General features: G+C 34.8%; 1 protein-coding gene across 1 annotated transcript; it reads left to right on the top strand.

Moving 5' to 3' along the window:
* The first annotated feature begins 229 nt into the window (after positions 1 to 229).
* Positions 230 to 15,698, top strand: LOC135760525 (uncharacterized). The gene is made up of 6 exons (XM_065274538.2): positions 230 to 603; positions 3,405 to 3,662; positions 10,180 to 10,473; positions 10,560 to 10,880; positions 14,669 to 14,764; positions 14,945 to 15,698. Exons 1-6 carry the CDS (start codon positions 342 to 344, stop codon positions 15,127 to 15,129), a joined length of 1,416 nt encoding a protein of 471 aa, XP_065130610.1. The 5' UTR covers positions 230 to 341; the 3' UTR covers positions 15,130 to 15,698.
* Positions 15,699 to 17,138: the final 1,440 nt, after the last annotated feature.

Below are 17,138 nucleotides of genomic sequence, written 5' to 3'. Positions count from 1 at the left end.
GTAATTGGACGTCCGCCTATAAATTACTAGAAATCACTAGAAATCTGAAGTCACTGGATTCATAAATTTTTCGCTGGAAAAATCAACATAACCCTTACCACCATGAAGAAACATTTAAAACTTCTTGTGTAATGAATGAGAGATGAATGAAGTGTTGAGCGTCTTCTCTCTCCAGTACAGCAGGAGGCGCTCTGCAGCTCTTTAGTCCGCCGATAAACCCACTAAAGAAAGAAAGAGCTCGCGTGTGATGTGTTTGTGTATCCTCAGTGTTTTTCTCTCTTGAGTGTTTTATTGAGTGTAAACAGAGTCTTGTCTCTGTGTATTTTAGTGTTGATGATGAGATGGATGTGATGTGCTGTAAATCAGGAACTGATCAGGGCTTACAGGATGAGGAATCTACTGATCAAACCTCCACAGAGTCTCTGGATTCTGTCTGGAACGCTGGAGAACAGCAGCAGAACCTGCAGACCAAACTCAAGATGTGTTCAGTCAAACTCATCGACTTCAGGAACCTCATGATGAAGATAAAAACTGAACCCACAGAAACTGAACCTACAAAAGAGGAAGATCACATTGATGAAGAAGAGGATTTTATTACGTCAGGTATGTATCCTCAATTTTTTCCCATTCAACTGTAATGAGTTCCTGTTTTATTTAAGGGTGTTTTTAAGTCACTAACAAAAAGACAACAAAAAATTACGACTGAAATGTTAAAGGCGTTTATTTAAGATATATTTAATACTTATTGAATACAACACACACAAAAAGTGCTTTTTCTCATTCTAGAATTTCAATTCAAATTTATTTATTTAGTGCTTTTTACAATTGTTTGTTTCAAAGCAGCTTTAAATTAATAAAAGCAGGAGAAAATACAGAAACAATGGAGGACAAAATAAGCAGCAGAATACAACGGAGAGATACATAGCTGATTCTATAGAGGATATAATATATACTATTTTATACAATATCTATCTATATGAATAAGTAGATCAAGTAAATAGGGTGGCCGGTGGTTGTTGGTCAGACATTGGCTAGGCATCATATTGAATGAAGGCCAGTGGTGTGTTAAGCTTCACATCAGCATAAACTGGGTCTGTTTGTCTCATTGTCCTCGGGATTGAGGATGAGACAGGGAAAGAGAAAAATAATTTTATAAGCGTAGGGGCCGTTCACATGTAATGCAAGTGTCACACAGTATTGTGGTTTAATATCAACTCGGTTCCAGACAGGCTAACTATTGCAGCATAAATATATTACCCAGACGAGTTATGTGAATGCTTTGCTCCGGACATGCTAAATATTGCATCATAAGTACTAGACAAATTATGTGAATGCTTTGTTAAAGAGAAATGTTTTTGGTGTAGACTTAAAGTAATCGACTGTGTCAGATTCTCGAACATTTTTTGGTAAATCATTCCAGAGCTTAGGGGCTAAAAAGAAAAGAATCTACCACCTTCAGACACTTTTGATATTCTAGGAATAATTTAGTGACCGGAGTTTTAAGACTGCAGTTTTGAAGCTACAAAGGAGCTGCTAGGCCATTTAAGACTTTGTAGGTGATTAGCAATATTTTAAAATGTATGTGATATTTAACTGATTACCAGTTTTAAGATGCCAAAATTAGGCTTATGTTTTCATTTAGTTAATGTAAGAGTCAAGAGTCAAGTTTAAGTTTTTTGACTGCTATAACTCTCTGTGTTTAAGACATGTTTTTTTATGGCAGAGAGTGCAACTCTTTGGTGGTGGTTAGTACATGATGTCAAACATCATCATATAGAAACCATATAGATACCCAATCATATAGATACCCAGCATGCATTGCAAGTGTCAGTGTTTCAAAATTCTCCAGAATGACAAACTGCAATGAGAGTGCTGCATCTTATAATATAGTATCCCATTATTGACGGATGTTTCTTATAAGTGCGCAAACACTTAATTAATACATACATTTTCTAGATAATGATGTTTAGACTTAATGTACTAACCACCACCAAAGAATTGCCATAACAAAAATCTTAAACACACAGTTATAGCAGTCAAAAAACTGTACAAGGCAAGAGTCATGTTTTCAAGTAAAACAAACACTGATCACCATCTGAATAACGTTTAGCCAATGAGCAAAAAGGCTATGCCCATAAAGGGCCATTGTAGGCTTGCTTGCAGGGCAGTTTTCTGTTATCATACAGATTTACTGTACCACCCAAAAGTCTGGACACATTACTATTTTTAATGCTTTTTTTTAAAAGAGTCTCTAATGCTCGTTAAGCCTACATTTGTTTAAAATCCTTCAGAAATAATTTATATTAGAATGAAATCAAATAAATCTACAACTTGATGAGCATAGGTATCAGGAATCTTCAAATTACCTTGTATGCATGTCTGAAACTAAATGTTGGATATGATACACTTTATATAAATTTCCTTAAATTCCCATTAAGTTTCCAATCTGCAATATTCCCAAAATTCCCCAGATTAAGTTCCCATTGAAAGTATCCGAAAAATTATCGGAAACTTTCTGTGGAAAGGGCCAGATTTACTAACAGCTTGCACCAGTGCAAACCTCATTATGGCATTAAATAAGGACTGTCAGGATGTACTAAAGAGTGAGGTGCAGTGGATAATTAGCGTTGAAAAAGTGTGGTCTAGTTTTTTTGCGACTGACCTTATTTCATATGCTTTTCTAGGAGTTTCCTTTTCAGATACAAAATGTATGGGAAGAAACGCGATCTACTAAGGTGTGTGCGTGTGATATAACTGGTATTTGCGCCATAATTTAATGCAGAAAAAGAGCATGTCTTAAATCATTTTGCACTTGAAATGGCTGCAATTGTATCTGATAAGATTAGGTTTATTTATAATGCCAGAAGAAGATATTATTAAAAAATAATGTTTGCTAAGCCATGTTATTTTTGTATTTGAGTCGCACAATAGCAGGTGTTTCAAAACTTCGGGTAAACCTTCATGTTTTATATCGGTTTAGTGTAGTCTGGCTTTGTAACTAACTTCAGGTTTCACACTCCGAATTTTCAGTTGAGATGTCCGTGGTGCTGATCTCGAACGTATGTGGCGATAGTAGATCACTTTTGGTGTATTGATTATTATCAGCAAAACCATGGTTTTACTCTACAGTAACTATGGCTTTTTGGTAAAACCATGGTTACTTTTCGTACAGGATGAGGATCAGATCTGCTTATTTGCGACCCTGAGTTTGCGCTGCTCTTAGTAGATTGCGTTGGTCAATATTGAAATCAGTTGTTGCGCCTGTGTTATTTAAATAGGGCATTTTTGGTAAATAACCTGCCTTTTTTAGAATTGTATATTATAAAATATACAGAATCTCAATTCATAATTTTTGGTATAAATAAAAGTAAAAACAGAATTTAATTGTTTCATGTTTCTTTCAGATGTGAGGAGTGAATTATGTTTGGATAGAGAAATAACGTCATCGACTCTTTCCTGCATCACCGGTGGAGAGACATTGAGCTCACGGAGACATTTAGAGAAACTTCATTCAGAAGAACACAGAGAGAAGAAGAAGAAGAAGAAGAAGAGGCAGTGTCACTGTGAGCAGTGTGGGAAGAATTTTTTTACAGCAACATCTCATATAAACAGACACATGAGGACACACAGTGATGAAAAGCCTTTCTACTGCACTGAATGTGGTAAATATTTCAGCACCAAACAAAATCTTAAAACTCATCAGAGAATTCACACAGGAGAAAAACCATACGAGTGTCCTCACTGTGAGAAGAGATTCAAACACAAACCTCATTTGAAGAAACATGTGCTTTTACACACCAACGAGAAACCATATCAGTGCAGTGAATGTGACAAAGCCTTTATGTATTCATGTTCCTTAAAATTACACCAGAATATTCACTCTGAAAAGAAACCCTATCAATGTTCACACTGTGATAGAAGTTTTGGTTATAAATATCAGCTGATAGTCCAAGAGGTAATTCACACTGGAGAGAAACTTTATCACTGTAATGTTTGTGGAAAAAGTTTCAGTCACTATTACCTTTTAGTGTCACACCACAAAACTCATATCGGTGAAAAACCTTACAAATGCTCTCAGTGTGGAAAGACGTTTACTCGACTATCTTCCTTAAAAATTCATGAGAGAATTCACACTGGAGAGAAACCTTATCACTGTAGTGTTTGTGGGAGGAGTTTTAATCAACGTGAACATTTAGTGTCACACCAGAAAACTCATACAGGTGAAAAACCTTACGAATGCTCTCAGTGTGATAAGACCTCCTTTGCTCGATTAGATGGCTTGAGGAGCCATGAAAGAGTTCATACAAGAGAGAAACCTTACGTCTGCTCGATCTGTGAAGAGAGATTTGTTTATTCTAAATGTCTTTGGAAACATCAGAAGAAACATACTGAAGAACAAACTACACTGAAATCATCATAGTGTCTCAATGTTTGGGAGTCAAACCCAGAGTGCTTTAAAGGTCAACATCACATTGAGTTGTCATGTGGTTTAGTGTTGGAGTGAAGCCAGTGATATTCTGATGATTCTTTTATAGAAGCCTTTGTGTTAAAGATCAAAGGATTTGGCTTTGATTTCCTAAAAACACAGCGCGGGGCACAAACTATCACTTTTTGCCTTTGGCTCTATCATTCAAAAAATATTTAAGTTAGATTAATAATTTTTTTACACAATCAACACAAACATCTCTGTTACAAATGAACACAAAGGGGTGGTTTCCCGGACAGGAATTATCTTAAGCCAGGACTAGGCATTAGTTTAAATGGGTAGTATAACTATTTTTAACAATCATGCCCCAGCTAACAGAACTTTTTTCTAAGAACGTTCTCTGAAAGTTCCCAACATTCCCAAAAACGTTCTGCCAACGGAAAAAGTGTCCAGTTTTCTTGACGTTCTAAGAACGTTTTTGTGTTGTCTGAACGTTAGAGGAATGTTACATTTAACCATTTTTAAACGTTATGACAATGTCATGTTTTAATGTTCACACAACGTTTAAAACAACAACTGTTTATTATGCTGACTTGTTTGATTGTTTTGTAAATAATAGAGAAACATTTAATTTTATTATTTTATAAAACATTATTTCTGAATGTTCAGTAAATATATTGCTGTAGAAAACACAATTCACTTATTAGGTTTAGATGTTGATGTTTGTTTCATTTTAAGTCACCATTATTGTGATTAGTGTTTGTTTTAGTTGAACTTTTGCAGAGGTGGATAGTAACGAATTACATTTACTTTGTTACATTTACTTGAATACATTTTTTTGGGTAACTGGTACTTTTAGAGTAAATTTAAGGATGGGTACTTTTTACTCTTACTCTTACTCAAGTACATTTCTAGTGAGAAAACTGTACTTTTACTTCGCTACAATTGGCGGCGTTACTGCGCTACTTTCAAATGGTAATAATTAACGAATATATATATATTTTTTTAAACTTTATAGGGCGTGTTCAAAAGTTACGCGAGACAGGCTGCGTCACCCTTTAGCGCGCGCTACCGCGCGGTCACCCTTTAACGCGCCTTACCGCGTGTAGATGATAGGAGAAGCAGATGAGGGCGCGTGTGCGTTGTGCGAGATATCGGAGGCAGATCATGCATGGCTTCAAGTTCGGTCTATGTTTTCACTCCAAGAGGTCAAAAATAATAGTTTCATAATGCGATGGATGCTTTGTTAAACGAGCTGACATCTCAGCGTACAGGAATTCAAGATCCAACCTGAAGTGGTATGTGTCGGTAATGTCTATTTGAACACTATTATGTGACACACTGTCTGAGTTTTTTTTTGCCATATGCACTCTTGTGCAAGCGATGACAAATCCTAGTGTAAGTTAAACCATACAAACAGCACGTTCACATCTGCACATTTGCATATCATTTCCCCACATCTAAACAAACTGAACAGCATAATGTAAGGACGTCTTGCATTTATACACAAATTCGGACACCTCACTAATGTGTAGAAAATAAGTTCAACTAAAAACGGGATTGTATTTTATTTAAATCCTCCCTAAAGAATGAATGAATAAAAATAAAAGAATAAAGTTTGATTTTAAAGAAACATGTATTATATATTATAATACATGTAGAGTTGATTTGCACAAACAGATAAGTTCCATATGAAATTCTAAAATGATCATTTTTATTAAGCTTGTGTTTATGTTCAGTAATTGCACTTAAATGGCAATGAAAATAAAATAGTCATATAAAAACATGATAACAAACAGACACACACGTTCTTTTTTGTTTACTGTTTGCATGTTTAAAGGCAGATGCTGACAAGTTTGTGTTGTGAACATGAAAATAAATACAGAGTTAACCGTCAAAAAACATCTGTGTGTATGTTTGTGATTTTTTCTCAAATGACACGTTATGTGATGTTAATGTACCCACTGCAGGACTGAGATAGGCTGCTTTACTTGTATAAAGAGAACAATGAGACTTTTAAGGAGAGGTTTGTGAAAACCCTCCAAGTAGTCTGAAATTCAGTGCTTTTGCGCTATTTCTTTATCAGATCGGAAGTAACGAGTAACTAACTACTTGTAGTTTTTTCATCTAATACTTTTTTACTCTTACTCAAGTAAATAATTAGATTGATACTTTTACTTTTACTGGAGTACATTTTTGTATAAGTACTTGTACTTTTACTTAAGTACAGGTTTTGGGTACTCTACCCACCTCTGGACTCTTGACCCTTGCCTTTTGTGTGCTAGTTTTTTCCCTGGTTGTGTTAACTTTGTGTTAATACACCACATTTGTTATAAACCTGTTAAGTTAATAAGGTAGTTCTGTGGTGGTTGGTACACATTGGTAAAGAACATCACCTAGTTAATTTACTAATCAAAAGTTTATTTTCTATCAATAATGTTTATGAGATCCAGCACTTTCAGAGCAGTTTGTCATTAAGGAGTTTTAGAAACTTTGGACAAAAAATATCCGCTGTATAATTGGGACACACAAACATCAAGAATCAGAGTATGAATCTCTCAACCATGGTGACAATTAAATGAAAAACTTCATGCTGCAATGCATGCTGGTTATCAACAAATTACAAATCTCATTCAGGACTCCCAGCATGCACTGCAGCATGGATAAATAAAGATATTTTTTACAATTTTATTTGTCACCATGGCATGGCGCGTTTCACACAAATTGAGCATTGCCGCGGGGAAAAATCTGAACTTTGGCAGATTTCTGCGCTGCTTTAACCAATTAGGACCTTGCTGTAGTGGTGACGTGATTACAGGAAGCGAGCACACTCTAATTTTCAAGCACCCAACTACGCGCAAACATGTTTGTTATCATGTTTTTTTTGCCGCCTCTACCGCGGCTGGTGTGAACGCAGCATAACCAGCCCAGTCACATGTCGCGTCACCCCCGATCACCTGCATGGCATTAGATGCATGTCTTGCTGCATTTGCATGATCACCTTTTGTTAGATTAAAAAGGCCATGGCATGAAAATATTAGCATTGCCACTTTGTTGGTGTGAGCAAAAATAAGGTCATTGAAATTTCGCTCTCCTTATGATGTCATAAGGAGATCTTATTATTATAATAATACCGCCCCCTTAATCTGCAAAATCCAACCACAGCACTGCCATTTAGTTCAGAGAGAAAGAGAGAGAGAAAAAATAATTGACAGCACAATTGAGTTTGAATTGCATCAAACTACCATCATTGTGATCAGTGTTTGCACTTCATCTGCTCATTTGCATTTTAAAGGGCATACCCAAAACAACACATTTTTGCACCCATAGAGACAGAGCGCAGTTATGCAAATTTGAAAACCCCACCCACCAGTGGGAAAACAATCCAACTGTCTCCATTGACTTTGTATTGCGAGAGGCCGCCTCCTTGTCATTTCTGGCTTATAACAAAAAACAGAATAATGCCAAAAAGTTGCTGTGTGACAAGGTGTACAGCTAACAAGCCAAAAAACCCAGAAATAAGTTTTTATAAGCTGTCGAGCCGTAAAACTCAGCCTTTAAGGAGAAACAAATGGATCGCTGACTACGTTTCCCCCTAGTGGGCGCATTTCTTTTAGTAGTAGTACTATGAAAAGTTACTGGTTTCCACTTTTGTGTCTTTAAACGCTCGTTTTTTGGGGTCGACAGCTTATAAAAACTTATTTCTGTTTTTTTTTGGCTTGTTAGCTTTACATCTTGTCACACTGCAGCTTTTAGGCATTATTCTGTTTTTTTGTTATAAGCCAGAAATTACAAGGTGGGGCCTTTCGCAATACAAAGTCAATGGAGACGGATAGATTGTTTCCCCCCGGTGGGCATGGTTTTCAGGTTATGACGTGCTGCGCTCTGTCTCTATGTTCTGAGTATAGTATATGCTATGTGTAGTGACCCTTTATACGCACACAGTTATGGTGATATAAAATGACTTAAAACTTTAAAGCAACAGTATGTAGTTTCGATGTAAAAATGACTTACAGCTCCCCCATGTGGTTGAAAAGTGCAACAGTGCCTGGTATCAGACACTCTTCTGCAGGCAGGGGGAGGGGCGGGGCTGTGTTTCCTACCCTCCACCTCCACTTTCAGAGTGTGGTTGTAGCAGCTAGGAGGCTGCTCAGGTTGCAGCAACAGTACAATTTGTCCAGTTAAAAGTTGTTCTATCTCTGAAATAATTTTAGAGACATTATTTAAAGGTAAAAAAACTACATAGTGTTGCTTTAAATAACATTTTGGATATTTTGCCCATCTTCAAGTCATTCAATCCCTGTGCAACTTTTTTTGCTTGGTCACACCACAAGGTGTCACTGTGGCCTCAATGCTTCAGCACTGGCTCTCAGAGATCTATTGTCCAAGGTGAAACATGCCCCCTCATTAGTCTACAGATGAATAAATAAATAAATGTGAAAATAAATAAAAGTGTAAATAAATAAAAGTATAAATAAATAGTTAATGTGAAAAAAATACAATTATAGACCATTTCAGCAGTAACAATATAAACAAGCGGCTGTCACGGTCCGCACGTAACTTCCGGTAAACTCCGCTAAGAATAAATAACAACAAAGTTCTTTAAACGTAGTTTATTTATATAACAAGCAAAAAAACAACACATAGATTACCTAGGAAACCAAAACATTTGTTATTTTTGACGAGGCATTCGTTCAAGAGATCAGTTTAGTAACTAGTCAGACCATTAAAAAAACGAAACCGGAAGTAAGGTTCGGATCCAGACGTGTATCACGTGCGTCCAATGAAACCGTCTATACATAATTAAGGAAATACATGTGCAAATTCTCATTTATTTTAGTTTTTTTTACATTCCTTTGTAAATATATTTTTATATTTATTATGTATGTACTTTTTTACATTTTCACGTATATTTATTTATGTATTTATTTATTTATAATTTTGTCACCTTTTGAGTTCCATACTTGGCAGCTATGATGAGGACGTCAGTAATGCAGGGAGGAGCAATTGTAACTTGTAGTCAAAAGATTGTTTAGCACCTGTTATTTTTTGCTGTCATTTATAATCATTGTTTTGTGATAGGTGATGTGCAGGTGTAATATAGTTCATGGGTTTTATCCGCATCTTTGTAGTTTATTATTCAGCACTTTGTTATGTCTGTTTATGTGTATTACTGAAGGAGCTCATGAATCTTCTGTAAGCTGAAAACTATAAATTCTGCAGTGTGACATAAATGCTTACAAAGAGTGTTTTGTCTGAAAATGTTTCTGTCTTATAGTTACAATAATATGTGAGAATCTTCAATTGTAAATCGTGTGTATAAACAGCATTGAGTTGAGTGTAGTGCAGTAAGAGGTCTGTCCTCTAGAGGCGCTGTTTGACTGTGATGATGAATGCAGAGTTCAGTCACTGCTGATAGTGGGTGGGGCCAGTAAAGATGATTGACACTAATAAGAGCTGAATAGAGAGGAAGAAACTGAAGAGCAGTCTGATGTGTAGAGACACAGAGAGAACATTCAACATCAAGAAGATCAACATCCTCAACTCACAATGAAGATCATCCTCATCTTCACTTTCTTCATCATCTCAGGTCACAACTTTTCTCTTTCTGTACTGCAGCACTCATCATGTCATCTGCTTACTAATGTCATCATACACTTATTTCATCTATTAGTTTCTGACTCATTTATATAACTCTACAGACAAATGAAAGGACTAGATGAGCTTTCTGACAGTATGAATCTGATTGACAGGTGCTGTGAAATGCTTGGATGTGATTGGATATTCTGGAGGAGGTGTTCTTGTTTCATCATGGAAAGATTGCTGTAAAGACTGTTATAAATACTTGACCAAACTTAATCCAAATAAAAACATAATAAACTATAAGAAACATGATTGGCGGATTAATGAAGGAAGATTCACTCTGTATTGTAACAAAGGAAAACTGATGATCAACATTAGAGATCTGAACACAGAGGATTCTGGGACATACCGGATTGAGGTTGATGGTGAATGGTCTATTGATATGAATCTGAATGTGAGAGAAGGTGAGTTATTTAACATTAAACTATTTGCTGATCATGTCCAAAGTACTGATGACTGTGAAATAAATGTCTTCATATGTGATTGACAGATTCATGTTGTGGGGCGTCACAGACAGTGATGGTGAATACTGGAGAAACGGCAAACTTCAGATGTCAATATTCACAGCATTATAAGTACTATTACAAGATTCTCTTTAAAGAAGGAAAAGACTCCATTGATGAAGTGATCTATAACACATGGAAGAAGCAGAAGAGATTCAGTATTTCTGATGACAATGATAAAAACCTCTTCAGTGTGAAAATTAATGATGTGAGATCAGAAGATGCAGGAGTTTATTTATGTGGAGTTTATATTTACAATCAAACATACGATTACTCTATTATTACTGCTGTTCATCTGCACACTATGAGTAAGTTAAACAAATCATAAATCATTGAAGGGATAGTTAATTGAAAAATGAAAACAACCCCATGATTTACTCACCCTCAATCCATCCGAGATGCTGATACTCTGCTGAATGCGCATTGGCCGTGTCAGGAAACTGGTAATTATAGTTGGGCACAGATAATGGCTTCAAAACGAATAACGAATTCATCCGAATAACAAAAAAATTATTCGGCCAGACACGTGTTTGCTCTAGCAGCGCTAAATAATATGTGTGAAGTGAATGAGCGTAATCTATGAAATTACATGAACATTTTTTGCACATCTCTAGGCCTATTTGGAAATCCAAGCTTTTTTGGAATTAATTTAAAAATCTTAAAAATGCTGCTAATATCAACCTTCTTTTATGTCAAACCCAACTGTAAAAATTGACCCTTTTTGGGTTTTTTTCTTTCTTCGATTTATTTCAAGAACAGAAAAACTTGATAAAATGCTGCACTCTGATAATAAAATATTTGTTAATAATTACAGACTCCGGTAACAGTTGATCTTTTTATTACATCTAGTTGAAGGAAGATTTATTGTAAATTTAGGCGAATATAAAATAAGTAGATAAATAATAAAATGTAAAAATTTTAAAAGCAAAATTTAAACTGAAGATTACTATGGCATGAATTGCAGTTAACATAAAAATAAAGTAAATAAATAATAACTAACACATTTGAATTTAATGTTTCTGATTACCTCATTGTTTAAAATCATGTTGCTTGTTTTAAACTTATGGTCAAAACTTATTTTTAAAAAACAGAGCATACAGTTGTTTGAAATTTTAAACAAATGTCTGATTATTTATTTAGATGAAGATTAATGAGAACGTTTTTTTTAAAACAATTTGTTTATGCAAACGCATATGGACATTGATAATAGAGCTCAAAAAAGTTTGTTGTAATGTTTATTATGCTTTTGTGAATTTTGTCAAAATTTTTTAACTATTCTGTGTATATGTGTATATATCGGCAGAGGTGTAAAAAGTACTCAAAAATGTTACTCAAGTGAAAGTACAAGGATCTGGCCAGAATCATACTTGAGTAAAAGTAAGAAAGTACCACATTTAAATTGTACTTGAGTATTAAAAAAGTAAAAGTAACAGGAAGAATAAAAACTATAGATTGTTGTTTAAGCTTTTAATCTCTAAAAACATGAAGTGAATGGACCACATACAATTCTGTTTTCCACTGTTTTTATTTGTCAAACTATAAATCTACTTACTAATTTCAGTATGCAACATGCTACTGTAAAACCTCGAATTTAACTTAAATTTCAAGCTCTATCAAGCCTCTCACAGGCAGCCGATGCAGGAAGAGGTGTACAAGACCTTGTTCACACTTTCAGTCCAAATCCGACTTTGGTGCATATCCATTTAGAATGTGTGAATGGGCAAAAAACAGATGAAATCCGTTTTTTCTAATCCGTTTCAGGCTACATCCAAAAATCCTTTTCAAATCGCATTTCCGGAAATCCATTTCAGTCTGACCGCACTGATCGCATTTGTGTAGCTTTTCTGTTACATCATGCTGTTGCGTCACATAAAACGTAAACACGGCAGACGTTGAGGCAGGTGGTCGTGCCAGTGCGACATCATTGCCATAGAAATAGTGCAGATAATCTGGAAAATGGCAGAACGCTACAGGACGCACAGATCGGATCTGAACAGTTAATAGGGACAGCAAGGGGCTAATCACAGCAAACCTGTTTTAAAGAGTAACTAAACCCTAAACCAACTTTTTTTAGTTAATGATCTGTACGAATGATGCTTTATTAGTGCTGTTCATTGATTTTAGTAAGTTTTTTGACATTTGGATATAAAGTGTTTCAATACTACAATATATGGTGTAAAAACGTCTGAGTGCTGCCTTCTTCAGGTTGAACGGTGGCTACTGCAGTTGAATTTTCCTATTGGATGTTGGGTCCAAGAAATAACTCGTGACGTAAGCAGGTTCAAGCTCACCATGCCCTTGTTACTATCTCACCACACACTTAGTTCGTCCCCTCTATCTCCGTTGGGATCTGCCCACTTTTCTTGCATTTTTCAAATATTGCAGTGGGTGGAGTCAGGCTCTGACCAGGGGTTTAGTTACTCTTTAAACGCTTGGAAAAGCAAGGTGAGACACACTGCTTTTTTTAAAAAAAGAGCAGTGCAATGCGGCTTTTTATTTTGCTAGGCAACCACCGAGTCAGATGTCTTGTCAATCAAATATTGCTCTTTTGCTGTTAACTGTCATATTAGCAGAAACTTTAAAAAATGGACACTTGCTAGATATCTCTTGATAGAGAGGCTACAAATAGGCTAAAAATAAACTAGCTATCAGCGCAATTCAATTGGTATGGTAAGAGCAAGGGAAAATAGAATGAAGTGATCTCTAAAAAAGTAGTACTTTTTGACTGTAAATATAATTGTAAGGAGTAAAAAGTATGTGTATTTTTTATTTATTTAATTAAGTAAAAGTAAAAGTATTGATTTTTAATTGTACTCAACTAAAGTAAAAATAAAAAATAATAATATTTAAGTACAGGAATCAAGTAAACTTACTCAAGTACTTAACACCTCTGTATATCAGAGTTAATCAGTTCCCAAACTTTTTGTCTCATAATAATTCTTTAAACATCAAGCAAGTCCTGCATTTTCATTTTAATTCCTGCATGTTTTTAAAGTGAAACTAAAAAGTCAGATGTGCATGTGGATGGACACGCATCTTTTAGTATTAGGTTAATTATTTAGGACAGTACACCTTTCAGAAAATGGTTAACAGGGCTGATGCGTTAAAAACCCTGTTGTTATGACGCAAGAGTTGCAACTACGGTAGCTGAGAGGCCATTCTTTGTGTTCTTTTTAAATGTTTCCAGAGCCCGATGAAATAGTTATAAATACGTGTTAAATACTCTAAAATATGCTCGATATTACAGTCACTGCACTTGCTGTCCAGAATGCAAGAGAATCTTCCAAAAATAAAAATAAAAAGAGGCCTGTAACATATTATATATTAATTGTTTTTGACATGTGTAACTTTAATAATAATGACACCTAAGATTAAGATAATGACATTATTTATGTCCCCACCAATGTCAAAATCAAAATTACGGGTTGATTACTGGGTTGATGTTTTCTAGGCTGATAAAAGCAGTGGGGACCCAATTATAGCACTTAAAGCAACACTATGTAGTTTTTTTACCTTTAAATAATGTCTCTAAAATTATTTCAGTGATAGAACAACTTTTAACTGGACAAATTGTACTGTTGCTGCAACCTGAGCAGCCTCCTAGCTGCTACAAGCACACTCTGAAAGTGGCGGTGGAGGGTAGGAAACACAGCCCCGCCCCTCCCCTGCCTGCAGAAGAGTGTCTGATACCAGGCACTGTTGCGCTTTTCAACCACATGGGGAAGCTGTAAGTCATTTTTACATGGAAACTACATAGTGTTGCTTTAAACATTACATTTTTGCTTGCACCTACAACTCCAGCCCTGTTTACTACCATTATAAAGCTTGGAGAGCAAGGACATTTTCTAATATAACTCCAAAGATGGGCTGAAAGAAGTCCAATATAACTGAAAGAAAATGGTGACCATATTTAGGATGGCTTGAGGGTGAATAAATCATAGGGTAATTTTCATTTTTGACGAACTATCCCTTTAAGGCTATTTGAGGCTATAGCATGATTGCTCTGTCCTATTATTTAGGCTTTGAATTAGCTTGTATTGTACATTTATGTTAACTGGATATGACAATATTATTTATTTTGATTGTTTATTTTTAGATATATCCATGATCACTGTGTGTGTTTGTTTGATTCTGCTGCTGATTGGAGGAATTACTCTGATTGTTTGTAAACTCAGACACAAGATGACATCAGGTAATGAACTTCAGTTTCTCAGAGTTTTAAACAGATCTCACCAGAAAAAGAACTCACTGTCTGATGATCCTGACCTTTCATCTTCATCTAGTTTGTTTGGTTTGGGGTTAATTAGGAAGGAATGCTTTATACAGATACAATACAATAAATATATTTTGTATTTTTTCTATATTCTCCTAGATCCTGGATCAGCCCAAATTTTCCGTAGTGCACAATTACCTACAACCCCCTCTGATGATCTGCTGTATGCTGCTGTCAGTTTCCACAAGCATGAAGATTCAGTCAGTGATGTTACAGTAACCTTTAGTAAGGAGGAAATGTTAACCGACTTTGCCAGTGTCAGACGACACACACGACTCAACTAATTTTTTTTTTAAGAAATCAAAGCTCTTCAAACATTTTTAGTTTTTTACTATACCTTTAAAGAATGTATATCAAGTTTAAGCTTCAAACTGTATTTTAGCCAGATAAAGTACATAAAACCCTACATTTTACACTGTAAAAATTGCTGTGATTATGCAGCTGGTCGCCAGTAACTTGCTGTAGATGATAAAGACTGAAAATATTTTATGTTCATTTAACTTTGAACGAACTGTTCCGGGTAAACAACATAAATGTAAAATCTACAGTAAGTTACTGGCATCCAGCTGCCAGTAACACTGTAATTTCTACAGAAATGTTTTACAGTGATAGCTCTTAAATAGCCAGATAAACCTTTGTGAAAACGTTGTTAAAAAGAGTTTGTTTATCAGATGCAAGATCATTTGAATAACTGTTTCTATTTTTGCAAATTTAAAACTCAAATCTGGGTGTACAGAAGTCTTATAAAAACTAACTTTTTTGGAAATACTTTAAACTTGACAAAGGTTATTGCTGTTTAAATATTTAAAATTGCTGTTTAAAATTCTATTATTTTCCAAAGACTAACTGCTCTTGTGGTATTCTTTTGCTTGCTGTTTATCTTTTCATCATAGAAACTAGAAATGATGTTTGTGTTTTCTTGTTACAAATAAAGATGAAGATGAGATAATAACAGGAAATGGTTTCTTCAGGGTATAAAGAACAAAAGTTTCCATGACCCTCTTCTAACAGCATGAGTTTGTTCATTTTTTTATATTATTATTATTTGATTCATTTGAAGAGTCTGTCAGAGTTGCTCTTGAGTTTAAATTTGTGGTTCATGATTTGTGTTATATCCAAGTATATCCAAGGACATGTTGTTTTTTATGTTGTTGTTCATATACACTAGGGAGTGTCACTGTGATTTGTGTTATGTGTGACTATCTTCTGTATCTTCTACACTGTAAAAAATGATTATGTGCCTTAGTAAATTTAACTCACAAAAAATGAGTAAATTCTATTAAAAAAACTTTGTAAAAAGTAAAGATAACACAAAAATGTAAGTTATTCTAAATTAACACATTATTGAGTAAATTTTACTTTATTTTATCAAGTAAAATCCACTTAAATTTGTATGAAGGAAATGAACTTAATAATTTTGTTATTATTAAGTCATTATTAAAGTAAATGTAACTAACTAGGCAGTGGACTTGTACTTCCCAGTATGCTTTGCATGGGACTGCATTTGGAGAGTAAAATGTGAAATTAAACACTATTTTATGTGTTTTTAACAAAAAAAGAAAGGCTTGTTAGTGTTTAATGGTAAATTATCTTTGAGATTTAGAAGAGTTTCTGTTTTGAGTTTTGTGGTTGCCATCATTTAGAAGAGTGGTGCTTGTGTATAGACAGTAGGTGACACCATGAAAATCATTATCTTCAATCATGATGTGATCATCACTGACTACTAACTTTGCTTATTCCAGTACTGAAACCTACTGAGTTATTTGCTTAATGTTATGTGGCATGTAGTAATAAAGAAAGAAAGAAAGAAAGAAAGAAAGAAAGAAAGAAAGAAAAGAAAAGAAAAGAATAAGCTTTACATAATTAAACCAGAATGATTCCATTAAAAAAGTAACCAATTAAAAGTATCTAAAAATGTTTTGGTAACAATATTCTAAACGATTTCGTTGGTCGCACGTGACACGATTATGTGTCTGGTCTGAACTTTCCTTCCCGTTTCAGTTTTTTAATGGTCTGACTAGTTGCTAAACTGAACTCTTGAACAAATACCTCGTCGAGAATAACAAATGTTTTGGGTTCCTAGGTAATCTACGTGTTGTTTATTTTGATTTAACTACTTTAAAAGGACTTTGTTGTTATTTATTCTTAGCGGAGTATACCGGAAGTTATGCACCACGAAAGCCGCTTGTTTATGTTGTTACTGCTGAAACTGTCTATACATAAAATTTTTAAGTAAACGTGTAATTTAACTTAACTTAGTTAACTAAGGTAAATTCTACTTATTGTTTTTTTT

The sequence above is a fragment of the Paramisgurnus dabryanus genome, chromosome 4 (genome assembly GCF_030506205.2).
Source record: "Paramisgurnus dabryanus chromosome 4, PD_genome_1.1, whole genome shotgun sequence".
In the NCBI taxonomy this organism is placed as follows: domain Eukaryota; kingdom Metazoa; phylum Chordata; class Actinopteri; order Cypriniformes; family Cobitidae; genus Paramisgurnus; species Paramisgurnus dabryanus.
This window is presented reverse-complemented; position numbering and strand designations above follow the sequence as displayed.

Coding starts and splice junctions, on each gene's coding strand:
- LOC135760525 (XM_065274538.2), top strand. CDS start 342: ATGGATGTGATGTGCTGTAAATCAGGAACTGATCAGGGCTTACAGGAT. Junction 604..3,404: donor AGAGGATTTTATTACGTCAG/GTATGTATCCTC, acceptor TGTTTCTTTCAG/ATGTGAGGAGTGAATTATGT. Junction 3,663..10,179: donor TTTCTACTGCACTGAATGTG/GTAAATATTTCA, acceptor TCTGATTGACAG/GTGCTGTGAAATGCTTGGAT.